The sequence below is a fragment of the Schistocerca gregaria genome, chromosome 6, assembly GCF_023897955.1.
Source record: "Schistocerca gregaria isolate iqSchGreg1 chromosome 6, iqSchGreg1.2, whole genome shotgun sequence".
Classification (NCBI taxonomy): domain Eukaryota; kingdom Metazoa; phylum Arthropoda; class Insecta; order Orthoptera; family Acrididae; genus Schistocerca; species Schistocerca gregaria.
Genome location: NC_064925.1, coordinates 509,128,538 through 509,154,796, shown reverse-complemented (window position 1 = coordinate 509,154,796; position 26,259 = coordinate 509,128,538). Strand labels below are relative to the sequence as shown.

Below are 26,259 nucleotides of genomic sequence, written 5' to 3'. Positions count from 1 at the left end.
TAATGAAGTGGATTTCACAGTAATTTTTAGTTGATTTAACTGATATTGGTTTTGAGATGTATACACATCACCTGTTGCTCTGATTACTGGTTATTCTATTGACAATTTTTGTACAGTAGATTCAATTTAGATAAGTTGTAACATAGCAAATGTGCAAGAAAGTGTGGCTTACAGTGAAAATTTTTTTGTACAGATCAGTATGTCCTGTTTATTGCTTTTGTGTTCATTTCATTATTTAATAGAAATAATTTTATTGCACTATATTGTCTTTGTACATTTTGTAGAAAAGGTTTTTTATGTTATTGTTTACATGGAATGCAACTGGCTTATGAAATATTGGTTAAATTTGTTAAACTAAATTTAATTTGTTGTACAATTTGTTTCAGTGTTTACCAAAATTTTGCTGTTTATTTATTTTTCATGTTGTACCAATAATTTATAGTTCATGTATCATAATTATTGTTGAGTCATTTGTAGAAATGAAATGTTAATCCTTTCCCAAGATATCTAGTTTTTTAAGATAAAATTTAATATTTTGAAGTTAATTATTCTTATACTTAATTTTTTAAATATAAATGTATACTTATTTATTCTTTAAGTGATAAGCTTCAAAGTTATTAACCTATAATTTGGTCATGGTAAGCTATAAACCAGCTATTGCTACTATTACATTTTAATTTATTATTTAAAAATTGGTTTTGTAATTTTAGGTATTTTATTAAGATGTAGGCTCGAATTTCATAATTGTTGTATTAATGACAAATTTAAGAATTGCTTGTTTTTACCTTGTTATCAAAAACTGGGAAACCTTGATTTTTGGGAGTTTATCATAAACATGCCTTCTTGATAATATTTTGAGGTTTGGTCTGCTCACTGAGGAAAACTCTTTAATGAATGTGCAAGGTATTATGCATGTACAAAAGTAGAATTATCAGTAGACTCTTAATTAGTGGCTGGAATTAATTAAATCAGCTTTATCTTAAAAAGTTTTTCAATATAATTTTTAAGAGAAAAAGCTTAAATTTATCTCTAGGACAAGAAGGCCCTATAGAGTTTAACATAATCTTTTGTATAATTTTTTCTTAGTCTTTCTGTATTTAATGATAAAGTTTTGTTGGGGTGACATGAAGAATAATTAAACTCTTCATTATTGAATCATTAATTTATGTTTATCATGATCCATAATCGATGGTCATAAGATTAAGGTACCTTAGGGATTACACTGTAATTGTTTCCGACATCTCATTGCAATGTGCGACCTGGATGTTGGATTAAGAAAAATTTTCTGTGCAGGTGCCCAGTGATTAGCTTTGTTCGACCTCTAAATTCTTACAGGATGTGAGTTCAGACCTGAGTGAGCCAGGTCTGTTGCTATTCTAAGTTTATTTACCCACATTGCTATGAGAGGACCACGTCGAGTCCTTTTTTTTTAATTTTCTTTCCCAGGCCCCCCCTCAATGAATTTCTACGGCGTGCTTACCTGCGGGTCTGGCGGCCGCGAGCCCTCGGAAGGCGGGGTGCAGCAGCAGCTGCTGCGGCTGGTAGAGGTAGCCCGCCGCCGCCGCTGCCGCCGCCGCCGCAGCCGTCGCGGCGCGCCCGTTGGGCTGCCCTCCGTAGACCAGCGCGGCGCCCGTCGTCGGCACCGCCTGCACGCGGCCGTTCTGCACCGCGGCGCCCGCCGCACCTGCAAGAAGACACGGGGAAGAGTGGTGAGCAGCCAGGACTCGTGGGTGGGTGTGTGTGTGTGTGTGGGGGGAGCATTACAAGAACACCAGGGACTGCAATATCAGTCAGTTCGATGGCCACACTGTATCATTGGCTAAAGAGGGTGGTAGATCTGGGTTTATCGGTAGGATACGAGGAAAACTCAGCGGCCGACAAAGGTGTTTGAGTTGTACATTGAGGTGACAAAGATCATAAGATACCTATAAACAAATACATAGATGGTGGTGGTAGTGCTTGCACAAGGCACCAAAGGGCAGTACGTTGGTGGAGCTATCATTTGTACTCAGATCATTCATATAAAAATGTTTCCTATGTGATTACTGCTCCACAAAATGGTTAACAGAATTTGAACGCGGAATTGTAGTTGGAGCTAGACGTATGAAGTTTTCCATTCTGAAATCGTTAGGAAATTCATTATTCTGAGATCCACAGAGCCAAGAGTGTGGCGAGAATACCGCATGTCAGGCATCACCTCTCACCGCAGAGAACACAGTGGCCGACGGCTCTCAGTTAACGACCGAGGGCACAGGCGTTAGCGTACATCTGTCAGTGCTAACAGACAAGCAACACTATGTGAAATAAACGCAGGAATCAATGTAGGACGTACGACGAACGTACCCGTTAGGACAGTGGGGCGAAATATAGCGTTAATGGATTACGGTTGCTGACGACCGATGCGATTGCCTTTCCTAACATAACAACATCGTTTGCAGCGTCACTCCACGGGTCATAACAGTATCGGTTGGACCCTCAACTACTGGAAAACAGTGACGTGTTCAGACGAGTTCCAGTTTCGATCGGCAAGAACTACTGGTATTCTTCTTTCGTTTCCTTTACTGCTTGCTCAATATACAGATCGAATAACATCGAGGATGGGCTACAACCCTGTCTCACTCCCTTCCCAACCACTGCTTCCCTTTCATTCCCCTTGACTCTTATAACTACCATCTGGTTTCTGTACAAATTGTAGATAGACTTTTCCTCCCTGTATTTGACCACTCCCACCTTCAGAATTTAAAAGAGAGTATTCCAGTCAACATTGTTAAAAGCTTTCTCTAAGTCTACAAATGCTAGAGACGTAGGTTTGCCTTTCCTTAATCTCTCTTCTAAGATAAGTCGCAGGGTCAGTATTGCCTCGCGTGTTCCAACATTTCTACAGAATCCAAACTGATCTTTCCCGAGGTCGGCTTCTACCAGTTTTTCCATTCGCCTGTAAACAATTTGTGTTAGTATTTTGCAGCCCATGACTTATAAACTGATAGTTCTGTAATTTTCAGATCTGTCAACACCTGCTTTCTTTGGGATTGCAAATATTATATTCTTCTTGAAGTCTGAGGGTATTTCGCTTGTCTCATACATCTTGCTCACCATACGGTAGAACTTTGTCAGGGCTGGCTCTCCCAAGGCTATCAGTAGTTCTAATGGACTGTCGTCTACTCCCGGGCCCTTGTTTCGACTTAGGTCTCTCAGTGCTATAATAGAGATATACAAAGTTAATAAAGTTTGTTCTATTTAAAAAGCTTTAATAGCTATCACATAAAAACTTCGAAAGCATTACTTTTCATCACACCCTCCTACATTAACTGTGAACCTGGATGTGCTGAGGGAAGTTTACTAGCATGTAAAATAATCGGAAGTATTCGCTTAAAGAGTACTACTGTTGAATACTTTTTCTCCGAAAACAGCAGTGCTGCTATTCCTCTGCTTAGGTTTTCCGTGGTATTGTACATCGTTAGTATATTTTCTTTTTTTGAGTGTAAACGCTGGTTTTTACACCTTTTCCTCTTGACTCCCACCTGTCAAGACACATTTTCTACACAGAGATGAGATTTGGAGAAACCTCGCCATTCCCATAGAGGGATACTATGTTACTGCTGCTGCTCGTTTGACCATCGTTTTACGTTTATATAGTTTAGCGCCAATTCTGAATGTTCAGTGCGTATTTGGTGATGCATTTACTGGGGTAAACTTATTTGATTTGATTTGTGTAAGTGTGTGTGTGTGTGTGTGTGTGTGTGTGTGTGTGTGTGTGTGTGTGTGTGTGTGGCGTAGTATGTGCAGACCTGTCAGCTGACTCACCTGTGCCTGCGCGTGCGTGTGTGTGTGTGTGTGTGTGTGTGTGTGTGCATGTGCGTGTGCGTGAGTGTGTATGTGTTTGTGTGTAGTGTAGTATAGTGTAGCAAGTACAGACCTGGCGGCTTGATTACCTGTGTCTGTGTCTGTGTGTGTGTGTGTGTGTGTGTGTGTGTGTGTGTGTGTAGTGTAGTGTAGCAAATACGGGCCTGTCGGCTGGCTTACCTGTGGGCGACCCAGCTGGGGAGGCTGGTGAGAGGACGTCGGCACCGGCGGAGGCTGCGACGGCGGAGGGCGCGCTCAGCAGCTGCATCTCTCGCATCTGTTCCTGACGGATCTCGTCGTTGTAGTCCTGCGAAAACAGAGGTCCACTGTGTCCTGACTGCAAAGTTTCTGCAGTCTCAGACTAATATATGTGAACAGATTGGCGCTCTGGTTCATCCACGACGACATTCGTAATGTCAGCAGCACAGCCAGAGACGAGGGAGTACATACCCTGCAGTTAGTTAACCTCGAATAAAAATAAATGACTTGAAGATTAAAGGCAGCTACCTGCACTGCTGCTAACTATCCCTTTATGTGACACTGATAAATAAGAGGACAGTTTCTTTTCAACCTCCGATTGGTCACAAAACGGAAAGCACAGAGAAAATAAAAAAAATATTCACAACATATAGCTACACCTAACAAAACCTTCTCTACATAGTCATCTCTCCGATTTAGATATCTGTCGTAACGTGGAATCAACTTTCCAAGTCCCTAGGCTGGTCTGCAGTTTGTCTGAGCGAAAATGTTGTCATAGACAGTAGTTCATGTGAGCAACGAGATTAAAATCTGAGAACTTCAAGTCCAAGGTGTATGGTCGAAAGCGATGCAGGAGGGCCTTTGTTGGACCTGGAGTTTGCGGCTGAACATTGTGGTGAAGACGGACACACACGACAGTTATGTTGTGTGGGCTGCGTGAAATCAGGCTGAACCATCAGCAGGCACATTGCACTTGAAGGGGGACACTGTTCATCTAGGCATTTTTATGTGCTCACTGTGCAGTCAGAACTGAAAAGTGCGACATGACGCGATTTACTGGCAATCAAGAGACACTGTACAACAAAGGTTCATCGGATTTTCTGTATGAGATCAAGGAAGAAAAAAAAAAGTGTCGTTACGGTGTTGCATTGCCAAGCGGGCTAGCAGTGTTCAAACCTGCCTTGTGACAATTTTTTTTTCCGCTGTTACCTTTATTCAAATTTATGTCTGTGTCGTTGTGTGACGTCCGTTTAAGGTACGGTCCTATAATGACAGTTGATTCTGCGCAAGTACTCTATTAGCAGCCGTAACGGAGTATCTTCTGCAGAGGTTTGATGAGAAGGTGACAAGTCAAGCGAATCTTCCAGTGGAAAACAAGTCTGCTCTGTTATACACGGCATTAGTGACAGTATGTGTGTCATGTGATGGAATCTCTTATCGACGTACCTAATTTGCACGTCTGGTAGGTGAGCGAAATATGCTTCCTTGCCCGATTTGCGTGTTCGTTTGAATGTGAATGTGATTACTCCCAAGGAAAAGATGAAAACATAATAGTATGTCATATAAACGTAACAAAAGAGCTGAACAGTGTCACAATCACAAAGTTTCTCAGTTCTCTGTAAAAAAAAAAAATCTTAAATTTGCGTCCCGCTTTGAAAGGCTAGAAACTTTAATTTCTTTGTTGCAAGACAGTCCACACACGTTTATTGGTTGCTCTCACTTCTGTGAGACGTCTGTGTGGTATCTCACCTGCTCTCACTATTCATCACATTTACGTGTGACGGTAACATTTTCTTACTACATGACTCATACTCTACAACCAATGTATAGTACGACAACTGCCAAGACTACAGAAAGAGAACAAACATTTCAATGACCGGACAGACAGTTCATAATGTTGTGAAAAAAAAAATGGAATAAGGGAGTTTCCACCACGGCTAGCCCGTATAGCTGTCCAACACCATTAACACTTACCCACGACGCCATTACTGTTTCTGGCTGATCTTTATTGCACTTTCTATTCTAGGACCGTTTACTGTTCTTATTTTGCTTTTTTTGCGATTCAGTACATCTTTTTCATGCTTCCATACTTGGTTTGTGTTCAGTTTTTGATGGGCTTTCCATTGGGCTATCTTACCAATAAATCTGAGAGGGTTGCGATGGGGAATTTCTCTTGTTAGCAAAGTCCAAGAAATATCTTGCAGGGCAGAAACGTCGAATATCTTTCAGTCATGTACCTATCTGAAGTATTGAGATTTAGTACTAGACGAACAGAATATCCCGCAGAACCATACTAGAAAATTACCCATCTTAACGTGTGATAAAAGCAGCCAAACTCTCCACACTGATTTACAAAGTATAGTTTTAGAAAATTAGTGCTTGCACTCACTCAGTGAGCGAGCACTGTGGCGTAGTTAGCATACATGGCACGGGTTTAGAAGTATGACACTTGATATCCCTGTCCCAACACAGTGATAGATGTATCTCGTTTTATCCCCAAATCGTTTAACGCGAATGCTAGGGAGTAATCTTAAAAGGGCACAGCTTATTTCCTCCCCTATCCTTCAAAGAATCAGAATCTGTGCTCCATCTCTTACTGATTCATAGTTGATGGGACATTATACCCTAATCTTCTTTCCTCCTTTTCTATTAATAACTTGGTGGTTTACCATAGATTCAGATTTACTTGTTCGTGATGATAATAAACCCATTTGCTGGCGACGATACCGTGCATTTAAACTGTATCACTGCAAACTACCGGGTGATCAAAAAGTGAGAATAAATTTGAAAACTTAATAAACCACGGAATAATGTAGATAGAGAGGTAAACATTGACACACATGCTTGGAATGACATGGGGTTTTAATAGAACCGAAAAAAAAGTTCACAAAATATCCGACAGATGCCACTGGACAGCAAAACATCAGTGACTGTGCATGATAATCGCGTATAAGAGGAGCTCTAATGAGAGACAATCAGATACGCCAGCAGTCGCAGCATGTTGATGTTGCCTGAAAAGGCGCTTTTAGTGAAGCTGTATTATCAGAATGGAGAATGTGCTAGTTCAGCGTTACGATCCTATCGCCAGAGGAAGGGTATTAGAACGGGTAAAGGTCCGTTGACAAATGCACCTGTGGCGAGAACGATTTCGATGTTCGAAGCCACGGGTGGTTTAGACGATAGACCCCGTAGTGGCCGACCGAGCACATGGCGTAATGCGGATGAGACAGTTCAGGAGGAAATGGAGTGCACCGGAATTCCATATAGTACTGTTTGGTTGGCACTTAGGCGTACCCTCCGATGCTATCCGTAAGAAATCAATCGGCATCATGAACTGTTACTTGCCGATTTAATGAAGCGGAGGGCATTTGCGGTGTGGGCGTTTCAAAATATGGCGGAAGCTGACGATTGGTTGAGTAACATGTTGTGGACCGACGAAGCTAATTTCACGCTCCGAGAGTCTGTCAATGGCCACAACTGCAGACTTTGGGCTACCGAAAATCCTAGATCTGTCGTGGAAACTCCACTGCACGACGAGAAAGTCACGGTATGGGTTGGATTTACCACATCTACAGTTATCGGGCCTTTTTTCTTCGAGAAAATGCATGATTCTGGTTTTGTAACTGCTACCATGACGGGTGAGAGGTACGCTGATATGTTACAGAATCGCATCATCCCCAGCCTGGCTGATAAACACCTGCTGGAACGTACGATGTTTATGCAGGATGGCGCTCCACCCAAATATTGCTAGACGCGTGAAAGATCTCTTGCGCGCGTCGTTTTATGATGATCGTGTGCTCAGCCGCCACTTTGGTTGTGCTTGGCCTCCCAGGTCCCCAGACTCAGTCCGTGCGAGTATTGGCTTTGGAGTTACCTGAAGTCGCAAGTGTATCGTGACCGACCGACATCTCTAGGGACGCTGAAAGACAACATCCGACGCCAATGCCTCACCATAACTCCGGACATGATTTACAGTACTGTTCACAACATTATTCCTCGACTACAGCTATTGTTGTGGAATGTTAGTGGACACATTGAGCATTTCCTGTAAAGAACATCATCTTTGCTTTGTCTTAGTTTGTTATGCTAATTATTGCTATTCTGATCAGATGAAGAGCCATCTGTCGGACATTTTATGAACTTTGGTATTTTTTTGGTTCCAATAAAACCCCATGTCATTCCAAGCATGTGTGTCAATTTGTACCTCTCTATCTACATTAATCCGTGGTTTATTCAGTTTTCAAATTTATACTGACTTTTTGATTACCTGTTATCTAGGGTGATTCAGCTACCCTAATAATAGTTTTATACAACCCACAACACCTTAAAATTCCACATGGAAGATTTTTATATTCTCTCACTCACTACATGAAAAGTCCTACAGAAAAAACTAACGGGAAATTTTTGTAGGTAATTTATTCTTTTTAAATTTTGTACCGGTATACGTTATTGGTAAAGATCGTAGTTTTCGAATCATTCAAGCAAAACACGTTTATCTTGAATAACCTGAAAACTGTGGCCTCCAGCGAAAACGAGTTCCAGTACAAAATTTAGTTACATAAAATTTCCCAGAAAAAGTTGTTTTCATTTTTTTCTGTAGGACGACTGGCTTTTTTGTAGTGAGCGAGAAAAAATGAAAATCCCGCATGTGGTATTTGAAGGCATTGCGGGTTGCATTAAACCGATTGGCAGGGGCTGGTGACTCACCCTACGAGTATATAACGTGAGATATTGCAATATTATCTATCACACATCAGTATATTAGAGTTTATTCTCATATTACTGAGCCGTAAAATAACGTAGATAGCGGTATCACGCATATACATTCTGTCCAAGCTCTCAGTAACCACAGCTGCGACCTAGCTAAAGTTTTAAGGGGATTGGAAAAGTGCAACTTGGTGAAATGTATGTCGTTGTGGCGCTGGATTATCCGTAAAGGAGCGAGTGTTCTTGAGGTTCTTCCAGAGGAGAAAAATGCTCCAGTTATTTTTTGTCGGCAAGGCAAGTCTCTAAGTATATTTTCAAGACGTATTTATTCATCTAGGCGAGAGGGTAGCGGAACATTTTTCTTGGCGTCATATTTCGTAGTGAATAAACAAAGTCCCATTCCGGTTAGGAATATTAATAGCAAGCAGTGTGAAGCCTAAACTCTAACTACAACCGCCTATTTCGGATAGTATTTCGAAACTAAAGTGTCTGGTGGTTGAAATGAAATGCCAGTGATTGTATCTCATTGCCTAATACAGAATTTCATCCTGTGTGTGTGTGGAAGATCCTCTAAGTTGTACATTAATGTCCTGAGCACTTTATCTTTGCAACTATGTTTGTATAACATAGTTGACAGTTCTGTTGTTATAGTTACGTAAATAAACACTCTGTTAAGGTGATCGCATTATACATCCTTACTTTCTGAACTCAAGGACGACACTGTGCACAGTGATACAGCATATAATTTTTCTGCACTCCACACATAATTCGACCGCTGCTATTACGTTGTAAACCAAAAGCACTCCGTCTTCAGGCCACAAGTGGCCCATGAGAACCATCCGACAGCCGTGTCATCCTCTGCTGAGGATGCGGATAGGAGGGGCGTGTTGTCAGCACACCACCCTCCCAGTCGTTATGATGTTTTTTTGGCGGCCTGGACGGTCACCCATCCAATTGCCGGCCACGACCGACTGCGCTTAAATTCAGTGATCTGACGGGAACCGGTTTACCCAGTGCGGCAAATCCGTTACGATGTTGTAAACCAAGGAGACGTAAAAACAGTCCTTCCCTTTCACTACACGTTCTGACTATTTTTGCGAAGAGTTCTAGTGCATAAATGAACGACTCACAATATACTTTCTTTTCGGTACATCCCCGTTGGTTTTAAAAAAGTTGTTAGTTTTTATGTTAAGATGGATCAACTAAAGGCCACGTGACAATATGAGTTCCTTATTCGGTATTGTTTTCTTTCCTTAAAAGTAGGCTTTCTATCGTTCACGATGTTTTTTCGTCTTGTCTTCTGACCACTTCAGTCTTCTTTTCGCACACTCGTACCTTCGAATCCTTCCATATTCAAGTCTTTTTCTCTAAAAGTTTCTCTATCTGTTGTTTCTTCACCTTCTGTGTTATAATTTTTTTCTTAGATTTTATTTTACTTCGTGGATGGAACTTCTTCTTCACTGCTTATCCACATAATATTTGAAGAACTTTTGGGTTAATCTACTGTCTTACATTCGGTATAAAGGTCCGAAATATATCAGTCTTCCTTTACCATTACTTCTGCTTTATATTTTTTCTATGTTTCGATAAAACTCACCGTTACTTCGTAGTTTCCAACCTTCTTAATGATACACCATTCTAGTACTTCTAATTTCTGTGAATTATAGTTTAAAGCCTCGTTCTGACTTCATTACGATACTGTTAAGCCTTGCTTTTGTATTTCTTTAATGTAAGAGTCTTTAGTTTTGTAATATGCCCTTCCAATCAAAGCTATTCTCTTGAGTCATCTCCCATCACAGCTACAATCGTTTTTCCTAAAACATTATTAAAAATTGACGAAAGGCTGTATATCCACAATTAATTCGAATGGCTGAGATATTTCCCTCAATAATTTAACTTTAGATATTGAGTCCGCAAGTGTTCCTCGAATTAGATTTGTTAATTTAGAGTTTAAATTAATTTCCAGGATTATTTTATTTATAGTTCTATTGTAAACAGAGTGAATGACCGTTTTTATATCAAAAAATATTTCTACATTATTTTATGAGTTCAGTAATTTGTAGCGAATAACTAATTTCATGTCACATATTTGTACTGAACGTGAGCTGCCCTTACTAAAACTAAATTGATATTCATTTAAATGACGGTCACATGTGTTGTTTCTACTCTGTTTATTAACATCTTGGAAAATTCCTCTGCAGCAGTTAACATATTGTTCATTGCTCTTCGTATGTAGTGAATATATCAAGTCTACTTCCACACTCCCGGAATTTTTTTTTTGTTTCCAGATTACTTCAAATGTTAATTTTATCTCTCTATAACACTTAATTAGAACGCTCTCCCCCTTTAGAACGTTAATACATTTCAAACGCACTTCCGTTATGGTCTTCGCCACTAGTTTTATTGCTTCTAAGGTCTTAATTACTTCTTCAATGTCTTCGGTTGTGGGACGCTAACCTTTTTCAAGATTTTCACGAATGCTTGAGAATTCCGGATTATGGATTGGTTGTAGACAATTAAGAATATGATACAATTATTTTGCAAGTATTTTCCAATTTTCCTTGTTGCTTATGCCAAATCACTCATTTTAATTTATGAAACAGATTATCTGAAATTTTTCCTAAATATACCCAACGTTCCTCGTGTCAGAATCTCTTTTAGTTAACAAATTGTTCGCACTTTTTCAATTGTAGGTTCTTGAAGGCTTTCAAAATCTCCAACAAATTACTAAAATTTTAATGTGACTTTATGTGTAATATACAGAAAGTACTCAAGGTAACCGAACAGTAAACACATTTTTTCCTGACTATAGTGTTTTATCGACAAAAGTTAAGAACGATCAAGTATCAGACAACAAGGTTTATAGTGCTATATTGATCTAATAAGAAAAGCAGAAGCTTCCTGTGTTTTCTAAACGTAAATTCCTTCGTAGTCTGCAACTCACCATTTTTTTTTTGCACCACTGGATTTCTAGAAAGTTTAGAAATGTTGAATAACTTACATTTCGTGATCTGTAACAAAATTAATCCTTTTTTTGGGTAAAATATCGTGATCCTAGTGGGTAATGAACCACGCACAGCTTATGAACAGTCACGTGTTTCTATTTGTGCTGAAACTTCCATAATGAGACGCCGTTGTCGATTTGGAAAACTAGACAATAACGTTTCACTCCCATCTGCGGGAGACAACTTAAGAGACCAAACAGACTGATTCGTCGGGACTTCAAGGCCCTTCGAAATTTCGACACAGTTTCTAGATTTATCTCTGAAAACTCTTCTGCTAAATAACTACGAAACTTTAGTAAAAATTTTCATGGGCCTACTACGGTATCTCGGCTCGGGAGACCTCTATTGTATTATAAACAGTATTTGCCTTTCGTTAAACATTATCAACAGCCACACAATGTCGTTTTTCATGACAGAAGCACATATCAAATATTTGACGCAAGCTTGCCGTCTATAGTCTATCTTATTCATTTTTCGTTCATATTTACGAGTTTTGCACATATTGTACTCTTACATGATCATTTACATCGAATTGACATCGACTTTTTGGACAACGTCTTCTTCTGTCAGCATGTGAACAAAACGCTTTCTAGCGGATTATCAGAGTAGGTACGCTAATAGGATGACGACTGCGGGCAGAATACGACTTTTCTTGAGTCTTAATGAATTGACCGTTGGAAGAAAACAGAATTAACTTACTCTATGAAAAAGTGGCAATATGGTTAGTACTAATGAAATATATGAAAGATATAACGGAAAGTTCTAAATGACTATTTCACGATGGCAAAGTTGTGTGAAGGGAAGATTATTAGATGCTCACTGCGACACGTGCGGAGATTAATAAATGAAATATACTTTGAATTTAGATATTCATAGTACACTCGACGTAGGCAAAAAGGGTATATGACACAAAGAATATGCATTGATTGTTTTCGTGCCTGCAGTATAATCACTGGATCACATTCTACCGTGTAATATGTAAGAGTTTCAATATGAAAGGAATTAAAGAAATACGATGACATAAAACTGGTTCTCATGAGTGATTATGACCGCCTGATAGTCACTGGGGAGAATGGGAGAAGGAAGATTGGAAGATTGGGGTTTAGCGTCACAGCAGTAATCGAGTGTCTAACTGCAACGGATTTATTGGAAAACTGTTGAGGAAATGAAATTCATCGACGAAGGAATGTTTTTAACGAAATCCTTCACGGAGCGATTTTAAAATCCTTTTATTTAGTCTTGATATGCTACCAGCGAGTGAGTTATCAGCGAGTGGCTGCATGGAATAATATGTACTTTTCGTCTCATAGTTCTACGTGAAATGTAAGGTATACCTGTAAATACTAAAACTAGGTGTATGATTAAGGATGCCAAACAGCAAAGTCATTGGCCCTCTTTAAATGAACATAAACATATGATGGCTTGAACGATTTTTGTTCTCACATGCGAAACTGGTACTTAGGTTGCCCAGGAACGCATGTGAATAAATTTCCTTACAAAGCCTGGGAATGTCGTCACGAATATAGAGACAACCAGAGAAATGTAGGCACTCTTCGATAGTCAGCAATAATGGAAGAAATTAAATACCATTACAATTCTTGCATGGGGGGAAGATTATTTTATGTGTTCAAAGTGACCCTCACTAGCAGCAAACAACGTCGATGCCGCTGAACCGTTTACTAAACTATGACTGTAAGTGTTCAAATGGTTCAAATGGCTCTGAGCACTATGGAACTTAACATCTGAGGTCATCAGTCCCCTATAACTTAGAACTACTTAAACCTAACTAACCTAAGGGCATTACACACATCTATGCCCGAGGCAGGATTCAAACCTGCAACCGTAGCGGTCGCACGGTTCCAGACTGAAGCGCCTAGAACCGCTCGGCTACTCCTCTGGCGCTATCAATGTTGCCATAGTGATGGCAACATAGGGGGTCTCAATGGTTGCCCTTTGCTCGTGCAGTGTAGCTGAATTCTGTTGATGGACTTCATTTTACAAGGTCACCCGCAGGTAAAAATCAGGAGTCGTAAGCTCTGGAGACTGTAGTGGGTACTCAACAGCTCCTCTTCGATCTATTTGTCGTCCTGGTGGGCTTTCGTCCAAGTAGGTTCTGACGTGTCTATAGTGGTGAGGCGTTAGCATCATCTTGTTGTAGGTAAAATCTTTCATTTTCCAACAGCTCTCGGATTGCCGGGTAAAATCTTTGTCTGCACCGTATCAAGATACACTTCACCAGTTGCAGTACCTTCAAAGACGGATGTGCCTATCAAACCGCGCTAGGGAATATCACACTACACATTAACACCCGGTGAACACCATGTGAATGTGAGAATTTTCTGGGGCTCAATATACGCAGTTGTGGCGATTAGCGGTAACGTTCAGTTTGAATTGCCCCTCGCCAGGCCAAATAATCAACCCTGTGAACCGTTCACCATCGCGAAGCGTTCCTTCAAACCACTCGCCAGTGTATTCCGCGTTCATAGCGTGCAGCGATCATGGAATGTACACTCTCGATTTTGCAGACTTCGGAATTCCTCGTACGCTTGATCAGCTTATCCCGCTTTCACGTACACCCTGCTTCACAGACTTCTGAGCTGACCTGGTAAAATGTTGCGCCACAGCAGCGCTGGAAGCTAGACTTGTTGATGTTTTCGGTCGGCGAGACAATTCCTTATGCCGTCGGCTTAAAATTTATCCCGAATACGATAAATTATTGTACGTGTTGGTGGCTGACTTTCGTACACATTACGCCATAGTCGTACCTCCCTCATGTTTCCATACGTCTTGTACGACTTCGATACTGCTCAAATGACAATCGTACTTCATTCGTTGCTGCACTGCTATCTGCTGGAAAATGCGAGCCATGATCAGCTGAGAAAACGATGGACTACTCTGCTGCAAGAAACTGCAATGTTATGTCACTTTGTTCCAAAGATATTAAATATCAAAGATTGTCTACATTTTTCTGGACCCCGCTGTAGGTAGCTCATCATTGATAATATGAGTTTATCAGCTATTCTGTCTTGTATTAAAATTCACAAATCGAGTGAAAAAACTGACCGTAAATGTTTACAAGATAGCGTCACGTAGTATAAAAATAGAAGATCTCAGAAATATTTTCCGAGAAAGTCAGTCCCTACGCTCGCACTGGCCACTTCGTAGTTGAATAAAACTGCACTGATCCTGACTTACCCTGCTACTTAACGGAACAAGAATAATATGAAAAAAAATTATAAAAATTCTTAAAATCGTTATATCGTTTTGAAGCTCTAGCAGCAGACTAATTCAGGCTCGCCTGTACTTTTAAAATGCTTAAATATGTTTAAGCACTTCGGACCCATCGTCAGAATGTTGTTTTATTCAGCTTTTATAAAATGTAAACATATTTTAAATATTAATCGAAGGAAAGACAGACATCGGTTTCCACCTTACATTGAAATAAATAAATTGGGGAAGTTAGTAAATTTGTGTCGGATCGGGACTTGAACCCGGATTTACCGCTTCTTGTGAGCGTTTTCGTTAACCACTTTGGCATCTGGTAACCGACAACGTTAATTTCAAACTTACTTTCACACTACTGACATAGCTTCCCTTCCCACTGAGACTCTATACTCGCAGCATCCACTGTAGGCCCCTCTCTGTGGTAGGAAATCCCGATAGCTCGTCAGCTACAAGTATATACTATTTTGTGAGCCTAAATGGGGAACTAACAAATCACTGCATCTTTAAGCATAATTTGGATGAGTGAAAACTTTTCGAAAATACATTTTGCCATAGCCTTATTTGAAATTTTCCCGTCGGACAGAATATTTCGTCATCTTTCAGGCGTGTATCCGAATAGTATTATTTCTTGCTCGCCGATATTTTGGCTGATAATGTTACAGCCATCTTCAGGAGGAAAGAGATGTAAAGTCTATGATGTTTCTACCGTATGTGGGAAATATATCTCCAAGCACTGTCAGAATAATGAAGATGTAAAAAGGGGGTGTGATGTTCCTCCCACCGTTCAAAGTTACAGCTCTTTTGGGATTTGTGAGAGGTGATATGCTCTTACGAAAGGCGGATATACATATAGTTCCTGTTCAGTATGGTAAAAGGTGCAATGGGCAAACAATACACTCCGCAAAAGAACGGTCCACCAAAAAACAGAGACCTTCTACATCCCAAGAAATCTGCAGTGGATGAACATTGTATTTAAAGTATTGGTAACTTACCCATCGTACAGTAATTCAGTGGACTTGACAGGTGTGAAAATACTATTAGCAACGAACGCAACGGAGAAAGGACTTCCAGCTCGACAAGTTGTGACAACCACTCAATTCACGCCTGCTCTCTCAGAAATAAACTATTGTTCTGAGTCTTCGCTGCCTCGCATTGCAGCTCTTTCCTTCCATCTTCATAATAATCAACTTGCTCACTCAGCGCTTGCTTGGTTTTTTACTCCTATACGCACGAAGTCTTATCTACGACTGTCACTCCGATGAAGGTATAGTAAGGAGAGGTGGGGCTACCGAATTAACGCCGTACGTTGACTTGGAGCCTTTGACCATATCTTAGATGCCCCAGAACATTAGCAGACTACTTTCTACGACTATTTCTCGTTCTTAATTTCTGTCGTTTACAAGCAACAGCTGTTTTAGAAATTAAATGTTACAGCGCTTTCGAGAATAACGCAGTGTCAGGAAGGCATTATCAGACTTTTTCTGTTCTTAAAATGCATATTTCATGCGTACTCGACCTGTTTAATGTAATTTTTCTTTTGTTATACATTCCTGATAATCAAGAAGACGAGTATGTGATGTTAAAAAAGTGCCTTCGTAGTCCAACATTTTCCTTAATACGGCCAGACGAAAGTGATGTTCGGGCTACGTTCTCTTCCCGGAAATGCTGGGAACCCATTTTCCTCAATTTGGTCGGATTCAAATCTTTCCTCCTCACAATATTCACCTACAAACCTTTTAGAGTTGGACTGGCATGAAATCTAAAGCCAAATGAGAGATATAAAACCACTACAGTAAAAGTAAACAGCACAAAAACATTTGTATATACAAAACAAAATATCGCTGGAATTAGTGCACTTACGAATGAAACGTTATTGCTTTCCACTTTAAACTACGCTCTGAACAACTAGTGCATCCCTAAATAACGCACAGCTTTCATTATTACACCTCCATGGTTTTTCTCCTTGCCCGCAGCAGTGTTACATCTGAAGAAGCCAAGGACTCACTTTTCAGATAGCTTTAGGATTATCAGCTGAAATATCGGAACAAGATATAATACCACCCTGTCCGTAGGTCCGGAAGGTGAGTGACTATTTTTCGATTAGTTCTAGCTGTTTTCGTAATATCTGCATGCTCATCCATTGCGTAAACGTACAATGAACCACGACAAACGTTTATGGGGAGCTGTTTTGAGGATCTATACAAGCAAATTACTCTTATGAACTCCATCAGTCACAATTTTCGTTTTGCTGCAGTGTCTGGTCTGAACTCTATGGACATTCTCTCGTTTTCAAGCTGATCACGCAGGTACAAATGTGCCGAGGCATGTTTGATTATTTTAAAAGAACAATTGTTTTCATAACAAGCCCTCCTTCAAAGATGGTTCAGATGGCTCTGAGCACTATGGGACTTAACATCTCAGGTCATCAGTCCCCTAGAACTTAGAACTATTTAAACCTAACTAACCTAAGGACATCACACACATCCATGCCCGAGGCAGGATTCGAACCTGCGACCGTAGCGGTCGCTCGGTTCCAGACTGACGCGCCTAGAGCCGCTCAGCCCCTCCTTCAAAGGCCACAAAATCTGCTACACAGGGTTTCCCGAAAAGAAATATACACTGGTTGAACTTCAATAACTGGGTAGGCATTAATGATAACGTGATAAAGTTGTGATTATATGGTTCTGACTTGATTAGTGTGTGTAGCCATTCATTTGTTTTTCTTTTGATTTTTTTTTCAGTTGCCAGTAACTACACGTAAAAGACAAACTGAACCTCGTCCGAACAGGCCTCGCAAGGCCCAATGGAAGCGACCGACCACCGTCTCATATTGAGCCGATAGGCGTCACTGGATTCGGATATGGCGGGGCATGTGGTTAGCACATCGCTTTCGAGACCTTTATCAGTTTTCGTGACCGGAGCCGCTACTATTCCCCCAAGTAACTCCTCAATTGCCCTCACAAGGGCTGATTGTACCCCACCCCCCCTCCACCACCACCAAAAGCGCTCGATATACCAGGACGGTTACCCATCGAAGTGCAAGCCAAGCTCGACAGCTCTTAACTTCGGTGATCTGATGGATGGGAACTGGTTGTACCTCTGCAGCAAGTACGTTGGCACAGGTGAATAACAATGTGGCTAAAAACCTGTCCTCGAGCCAAAGAAAGGGGGTTTAAAGTGTTACCTGCAATGTGAAAACATGAAAGAAGTGCAGAGACGCTGACGGGCAGAGTTTGATGCTGTGCCACCCTCACGTGTGTCAATAACGAAATCACGCGACAGATTTACGAGGGAAGGAAGTGTACGTGACCTGAAGAAGGGGCGGTGTGGGAGAAAGAAATCAGTAGCGGTGCAGTGGTACAAGCTTCCACAAGATCCTCGAAGAAGTCCATAAGGCAAGCTACATGTGAATCAGGTGAAAGCAAGTTAAGTGTTAACTGTTTTTAAGCGCAAGCAAAGTGGATACCTTTCATTCCCAAGTTCAAATGATAATTAAATCGACAACCTAGATGCAACCAGGCGTCCTTTCGGAAACAGATACTACCTTCCCGTACGAACGCACATGCTATGCTGCAACTCGTAAGGGACTTGGTAGATTAATCTGTCACGAGTAATGAGTGTGAAGGGCAAACATCTAGTAGGCGCACTGCGAATGTACTTGTGTGGACATGTTAGGAATGAGGGTCTCACGGGGAGCGTACAAGGGATACGTTCCTGCAGGCGCTCTGTGCCCTCGGTGGCTCAGATGGGTAGAGGGTCTTCCATGTAAGAAGGAGCTCCCGGGTTCGAGTCCCGATCGGGGCACACATTTTCAACACATCCCCAATGATGTATGTCAACGCCTGTTTGCAACTAGGGTGTCGATTTAATTACCATTTCATTCTAGAGAAGCTGCAGGGTCATCAATGGTATCTGTTCATTCGCGAACAGATACTACCTTCATAAATCCCCAAGTTGCTTCACGCGATAAATGAGAACGATGCGGTTTGGCACCTCAAATTATGTGACTGGATTTGCTATCCTGAACAGTTTACTCTTGTTATTGCTTGGTTTGATGAGATGACGTTTCAATTGAATGAAACCACAGTCACCATAACTGTGTATCCTGGGCAAGAGATAACCCCATGAGACAGAAGAACAAGCTGTTAACCTACCTGGGTTATCAATGTTGCGCGCTATGTCTGTTAGAGAACTTTTAAGGTCATTCTTTCCTGAACGAACAGTGAAAGGCGTAAAAGTACCTTACCATGTAGCCGAAATGAATTGTGCGAGCCGTTAACCAACTGCAAGGAGATGATTTTTTTTTTCATGAAGATTGTGCACCGTCACATTACCTTCGTGACGCGAGCGGCAACATTTGTTGTGTCGTGGATAGATCGGGAAGTAAGTGCTGAGTTTCCGCCTAGATCCCCCGATCTAGCACCGCTAGACTTCTTTCTGAAAGACTCCGTCTACGCTAACAGCCACTCACGTACGGTGAGAGACATGAGAGAGGCGATTGTGATTGCCAGTAAAGCAATTCCAATGGAAACCATAAAATTTGTGTCTATCTGTTTCGTAGTGAAGCAGTCGCCATATTGCTGCAGACATAGTTTTGAACAACTTCAACAGGATAACTCTGTTAGTAATGCCGTAACCTTCTAAATGACTTAAAAATCGATAGTTTTCGTTATTCTTGTTCGAGTTTATCAAATGATATCCAACCACTTGTTCACAGATAGATCCGTACCTAAAGACTGGAAAATTGCTCAAGTCACAACAATACTAAAAAAAAGGAAATAGAACTAATCCGCTGACTTGCAGGCCCGTATCACTAACGTCGATTTGCAGTAGGGTTTTGGAACATATATTACGTTCGAACATTATGAATTATCTCGAAGAAAACGATTTATCGACAGGTAAGATGCAGGGATTCAGAAAACATCGTTCATGTGAAATACAAGTAGGTCTTTACACTCATGAAGTAATGAGTACTTTCGACACGGGATGTCAAATTGATTGCATATTTTTAGATTTCCAGAAGGCTTTAGACACTGTTCCTCACAAGCTCCTTACAAGCGTCTTCTAACCCAACTGCGTGCCTATGGAATATCGCCTCAGTTGTGTGTTTGTCATCGAGTAAAACATAAGTAATATTCAACGTTCCCCAAGGAAGTTTTATAAGCCCTTTATTGTTTCTGATCTTTATTAATGACATAGGAGACAATCTGAGTAGTCCTCTTAGATTGTTTGCAGATGATACCGTCATTTACCGTCATGTAAAGTCATGGGATGACCAAAAAGAATTGCAAAATGATTTAGATGAGACCTACGCAAGCTGCGAAAAGTGACAATTCATCCTGAATAAAGAAAAGTGTGAAGTTATTCACATGAATACTAAATAAAAACCGCTTAATTTCGATTACGCGATGAATCACTCATATCTGAAGGCTATAAATTCCATTAAATACTTAGGGATTACAATTACAAATTACCTAAATTGGAACGATCACATAGATAACGTTGTGGGTGGAGCTAACCAAAGAATGCGATTCATTGGCAGAACACTTAAAAGGTGCAACAGGTCTTCTAAAGAGACTGCTTACGCCACGTTTGTTAGCCATATTCTGGAGTATCGCTGTGCGGTGTGCGATCCGCATCAGGTGTGACTGACGGATGACATCAAAAAAGTTCAAGGAAAGGCAGATCGTTTTGCATTACCGCACTGGAGTGGCCATTATTAAAGCAAAGGCGTTTTTCATTGCGACGGGATCTTCTCATGAAATTTCAATCACCAGTTTTGTCCTCCGATTGCGAAAAAATTCTGTTGGCACCTACCTAAATAGGGAGAAATGACCATCGCTATAAAATAAGAGAAATCAAGGTTCGCATAGAAAAATTTAAATGCTCGTTTTTCCTGCGCCCTGTTCGAGAGTGGAACGCTAGAGGGACAGCTTGAAGGTGGTTCATTGAACCCTCTGCCAGCCACTTTATTGTGAATGTTGTTGTTGTGGTCTGCAGTCCAGAGACTGGTTTGATGCAGCTCTCCATGCTGCTCCATCCTGTGCAAGTTTCTTCATCTCCCAGTACCTATTGCAACCTACAATCTGCTGTATCTCTTTAGTGTATTCATCTCTTGGTCTCCCTCTACGATTTTTACCCTCCACGCTGCTCTCCAGTACTTAAATGGTGAATCATTGATGCCTCAGAACATGTCCTACCAACCGATCCCTTCTTCTAGTCACGTTGTGCCACAAATTTCTCTACTCTCCAATTCTATTCAATATCTCCTCATTACTTACGTGATCTACCAATCTAATCTTCAGCATTCTTCTGTATCACCATATTTCGAAAGCTTCAATTCTCTTCTTGTCTAAACTATTTATCGTCCACGTTTCGCTTCCATACATGGCTACACCCCATAGAAATACTTTCAGAAATGGCTTCCTGACACTTAAATCTATACTCAACGTTAACAAATTTCTCTTCTTCAGAAACGCTTTCCTCGCTATTGCCAGTCTACATTTTATATCCTCCCTACATCGACCGTCATCAGTTATTTTGATCCTCAAATAGGAGAACTCATTTACTACTTTAAGTGTCTCATTTCCTAATCTAATTCACGCTGCATCACCCGATTTAATTCGACTACATTCCATTATCCTCGATTTGCTTTTGTTGATGTTCATCTTATACAGGGTGTTACAAAAAGGTATGGCCAAACTTTCAGGAAACATTACTGAAGTAGAAATGTGTCCGGAAACGCGTACTTTCCATGTTAGAGCTCATTTTATTACTTATCTTCAAATCACATTAATCATGGAATGGAAACACACAGAAACAGAACGTACCAGCGTGACTTCAAACACTTTCTTACAGGAAATGTTTAAATGTCCTCCGTTAACGAGGAGACAGCCATCCACCCTCCGTCGGATGGAATCCCTGATGCGCTGATGCAGCGTATTGTATCACAGCCCTTCACAATACGAGCACGAAGAGTCTATACATTTGATACCGGGGTTGCGTAGACAAGTACTTTCAAATGCCCCCATAAATGAAAGTCAAGAGGGTTGAGGTCAGGAGGGCATGGAGACGATGGAATTGGTCTGCCTTGTTGAGAAGCGTACGTACACTTCGACTTAAATGTCAGGAGCTCCATCGTGCATGAACCACATGTTGTGTCGTACTTGTAAAGGCACGTGTTCTATGAGCACAGGTAGAGTATCCCGTGTGAAATCATGGCGGTGAATTGAGGAAGTACAGTACATACTAACGAAACTAAAATGAGCTCTAACATGGAAATTAAGCGTTTCCGGACACTTGTCCACTTAAAATCTTTTCTTTATTTGTGTGTGAGGAATGTTTCCTGGAAGTTTGACCGTACCTTTTTGTAACACCCTGTATACTCCTTTCAAGACATTGTCCATTCCGTTCAACTGCTCTTGGAACACGTATTATGTTCGAGTATAATGTCTTTTCTAGAGACTAGAAATCTACTCTGTAGGAATCAGCATGGGTTTCGAAAAAGACGGTCGTGTGAAACCCAGCTCGCGCTATTCGTCCACGAGACTCAGAGGGCCTTAGACACGGGTTCACAGGTAGATGCCGTGTTTCTTGACTTCGGCAAGGCGTTTGACACAGTTCCCCACAGTCGTTTAATGAACAAAGTAAGAGCATACGGACTATCAGATCAATTGTGTGATTGGATTGAGGAGTTCCTATATAACAGAACGCAGCATGTCATTCTCAATGGAGAGAAGTCTTCCGAAGTAAGAGTGATTTCAGGTGTGCCGCAGGGGAGTGTCATAGGACCGTTGCTATTCACAATATACATAAATGACCTGGTGGATGACATTGGAAGTTCACTGAGGCTTTTTGCATATGATGCTGTGGCGTATCGAGAGGTTGTAACAATGGAAAATTGTACTGCAATGCAGGAGCATCTGCAGCGAATTAACGCATGGTGCACGGAATGGCAATTGAATCGCAATGTAGACAAGTGTAATGTGATGCGAATACATAGAAAGATAGGTCCCTTATCATTTAGCTACAAAATAGCAGGTCAGCAACTGGAAGCAGTTAATTCCATAAATTATCTGGGAGTACGCATTAGGAGTGATTTAAAATGGAATGATCATATAAAGTTGATCGTCGGTAAAGCAGATGCCAGACTGAGATTCATTGGAAGAATCCTAAGGAAATGCAATCCGACAACAAAGGAAGTAGGTTACAGTACGCTTGTTCGCCCAATGCTTGAATACTGCTCAGCAGTGTGGGATCCGCACCAGGTAGGTTTGATAGAAGAGATAGAGAAGATCCGACGGAGAGCAGCGCGCTTCGTTACAGGATCATTTAGTAATAGCGAAAGCGTTACGGAGATGATAGATAAACTCCAGTGGAAGACTCTGCAGGAGAGACGCTCAGTAGCTCGGTACGGGCTTTTGTTAAAGTTTCGAGAACATACCTTCACCGAAGAGTCAAGCAGTATATTGCTCCCTCCTACGTGTATCTCGCGAAGAGACCATGAGGATAAAATCAGAGAGATTAGAGCCCACACAGAAGCATACCGACAATCCTTCTTTCCACGTACAATACGAGACTGGAATAGAAGGGAGAAGCGATAGAGGTACTCACGGTACCCTCCGCCACACACCGTCAGCTGGCTTGCGGAGTATGGATGTAGATGTAGATAGATGTAGATGTCTTGCAGATCGTTTGCTTTCTTTGGCAGAATTGCAATGTCATCCGCGAACCTCAAAGTTTTGATTTCTTCTCCGTGGATTTTAATTCCTACTCCGAATTTTGCCTTTGTTTCCTTTACTGCTTGCTCAATATAGAGATTGAATAACATCGGGGATAGGCTACAACCCTGTCTCACTCCCTTCCCAACCACTGTGAATAGCAGAGTAATAACGCAGTTGCAGATGTAGAGTTGTTAAAGTTAACATAAATATAAACCTTTTTGTGGGACACCTTGAATGTGGAAGACAAACCGCTTAATAATAATACTACTAGTGTTAACAATGATGATAATAACAATAGTAAGAGGCTCGATCCATCCGCTTGGGAACATAAGCAAATGTCCTCCAAGATATTCCTCTCGACTTATTACGCAGCACTGCGGGCGACTTTTTCGGGAAACCCTTCGGTGTCGGTGCGTGGACAGCTAAGACAGGGGAAGCCCCGGGACTGCGGCGGCGGCCGTGGGTCTTCCGGCGCGCCCGCGGCGACTGCTACTCACCGGTACGAGGAACTTGCGGACCTCGGCGAGTGCGTAGGCGATGCGCGCGTGCGCCTCCGCGGGCGGCGCGAACGCCGTGATCTCGACGTGCAGGTCGTCGTTGAAGTGGGCGTACTTGGGGTCGCTGGACGCGCGCAGCTCCTCCTCCTGGAACACACGGAGGCGGACGTCACGAGTGGGCCGCCCAGGGGCCGGCGACCTCGCCGCAGGGCGCGCGGCGCGTAGCGCGCGAGCAAGACCGATGCAGGCAGCCGGGCGCGCTACTGTAGCGTTACATACCATAACACAGTAGAGACGCGGAATGAATTTATACCCTACTGGCCATTAAAACTGCTACACCTCGAAGATGAAGTATTACAGACGAGAAATGTTCACTCCTGGAAATTGAAATAAGAACACCGTGAATTCATTGTCCCAGGAAGGGGAAACTTGATTGACACATTCCTGGGGTCAGATACATCACATGATCACACTGACAGAACCACAGGCACATAGACACAGGCAACAGAGCATGCACAATGTCGGCACTAGTACAGTGTATATCCACCTTTCGCAGCAATGCAGGCTGCTATTCTCCCATGGAGACGATCGTAGAGATGCTGGATGTAGTCCTGTGGAACGGCTTGCCATGCCATTTCCACCTGGCGCCTCAGTTGGACCAGCGTTCGTGCTGGACGTGCAGACCGCGTGAGACGACGCTTCATCCAGTCCCAAACATGCTCAATCCGGAGATCTTGCTGGCCACGGTAGTTCACTTACACCTTCTAGAGCACGTTGGGTGGCACGGGATACATGCGGACGTGCATTGTCCTGTTGGAACAGCAAGTTCCCTTGCCGGTCTAGGAATGGTAGAACGATGCGTTCGATGACGATTTGGATGTGACGTGCACTATTTAGTGTCCCCTCGACGATCACCAGAGGTGTACGGCCAGTGTAGGAGATCGCTCCCCGCACCGTGATGCCGGGTGTTGGCCCTGTATGCCTCGGTCGTATGCAGTCCTGATTGTGGCGCTCACCTGCACGGCGCCAAACACGCATACGACCATCATTGGCACCAAGGCAGAAGCGACTCTCATCGCTGAAGACGACACGTCTCCATTCGTCCCTCCATTCACGCCTGTCGCGACACCACTGGAGGCGGGCTGCACGATGTTGGGGCGTGAGCGGAAGACGGCCTAACGGTGTGCGGGACCGTAGCCCAGCTTCATGGAGACGGTTGCGAATGGTCCTCGCCGATACCCCAGGAGCAACAGTGTCCCTAATTTGCTGGGAAGTGGCGGTGCGGTCCCCTACGGCACTGCGTAGGATCCTACGGTCTTGGCGTGCATCCGTGCGTCGCTGCGGTCCGGTCCCAGGTCGACGGGCACGTGCACCTTCCGCCGACCACTGGCGACAACATCGATGTACTGTGGAGACCTCACGCCCCACGTGTTGAGCAATTCGGCGGTACGTTCACCCGGCCTCCCGCATGCCCACTATACGCCCTCGCTCAAAGTCCGTCAACTGCACATACGGTTCACGTCCACGCTGTCGCGGCATGCTACCAGTGTTAAAGACTGCAATGGAGCTCCGTATGCCACGGCAAACTGGCTGACACTGACGGCAGCGGTCCACGAATGCTGCGCAGCTAGCGCCATTCGACAGCCAACACCGCGGTTCCTGGTGTGTCCGCTGTGCCGTGCGTGTGATCATTGCTTGTACAGCCCTCTCGCAGTGTCCGGAGCAAGTATGGTGGGTCTGACACACCGGTGTCAATGTGTTCTTTTTTCCATTTCCAGGAGTGTAACAGACAGGAAGAAGATGCTGTGATATGCAAATGATTAGCTTTCCAGAGCATTCACACAAGGTTGGCACCGGTGGCGACACCTACAACGTGCTGACATGACGATCCCAACCGATTTCTCATACACAAACAGCAGTTGACCGGCGTTGCCTGGTGAAACGTTGTTCTGATGCCTCGTGTAAGGAATAGAAATGCGTACCGTCACGTTTCCCACTTTGATAAAGGTCGGTTTGTAGCCTATCGCGATTGCGGTTTATCGCATCGCGACATTATTGCTGCTCGCGTTGGTCGATATCCAATGACTGTCATCATAATATGCAATCGGTGGGTTCAGGAGGGTAAATCGGAACGTCGTGTTGGATCCCAACGGCCTCGTATCACTAGCTGTCGAGATGACAGGCATCTTATCCGCATGGCTGTAACGGATCGTGCAGCCACGCCTCGACCCCTGCGTTAACAGATGGGGACGTTCGCAAGACAACAACCATCTGCACGAA

The 26,259-nt window shown here is 42.5% G+C and overlaps 1 protein-coding gene across 1 annotated transcript in view; it reads right to left on the bottom strand.

Moving 5' to 3' along the window:
* LOC126278924 (KH domain-containing, RNA-binding, signal transduction-associated protein 3-like) overlaps positions 1–26,259 on the bottom strand; it is a 1,426,848-nt gene that overhangs the window by 72,985 nt on the left and 1,327,604 nt on the right. Inside the window, exons 5-7 of the mRNA XM_049979200.1 lie at positions 23,980–24,126; positions 4,024–4,150; positions 1,481–1,684 (exon numbers count right to left, since the gene is read on the bottom strand). Coding sequence (XP_049835157.1) covers positions 1,481–1,684; positions 4,024–4,150; positions 23,980–24,126 — 478 coding nt within the window. The remainder of the gene's footprint in view (positions 1–1,480; positions 1,685–4,023; positions 4,151–23,979; positions 24,127–26,259) is intronic.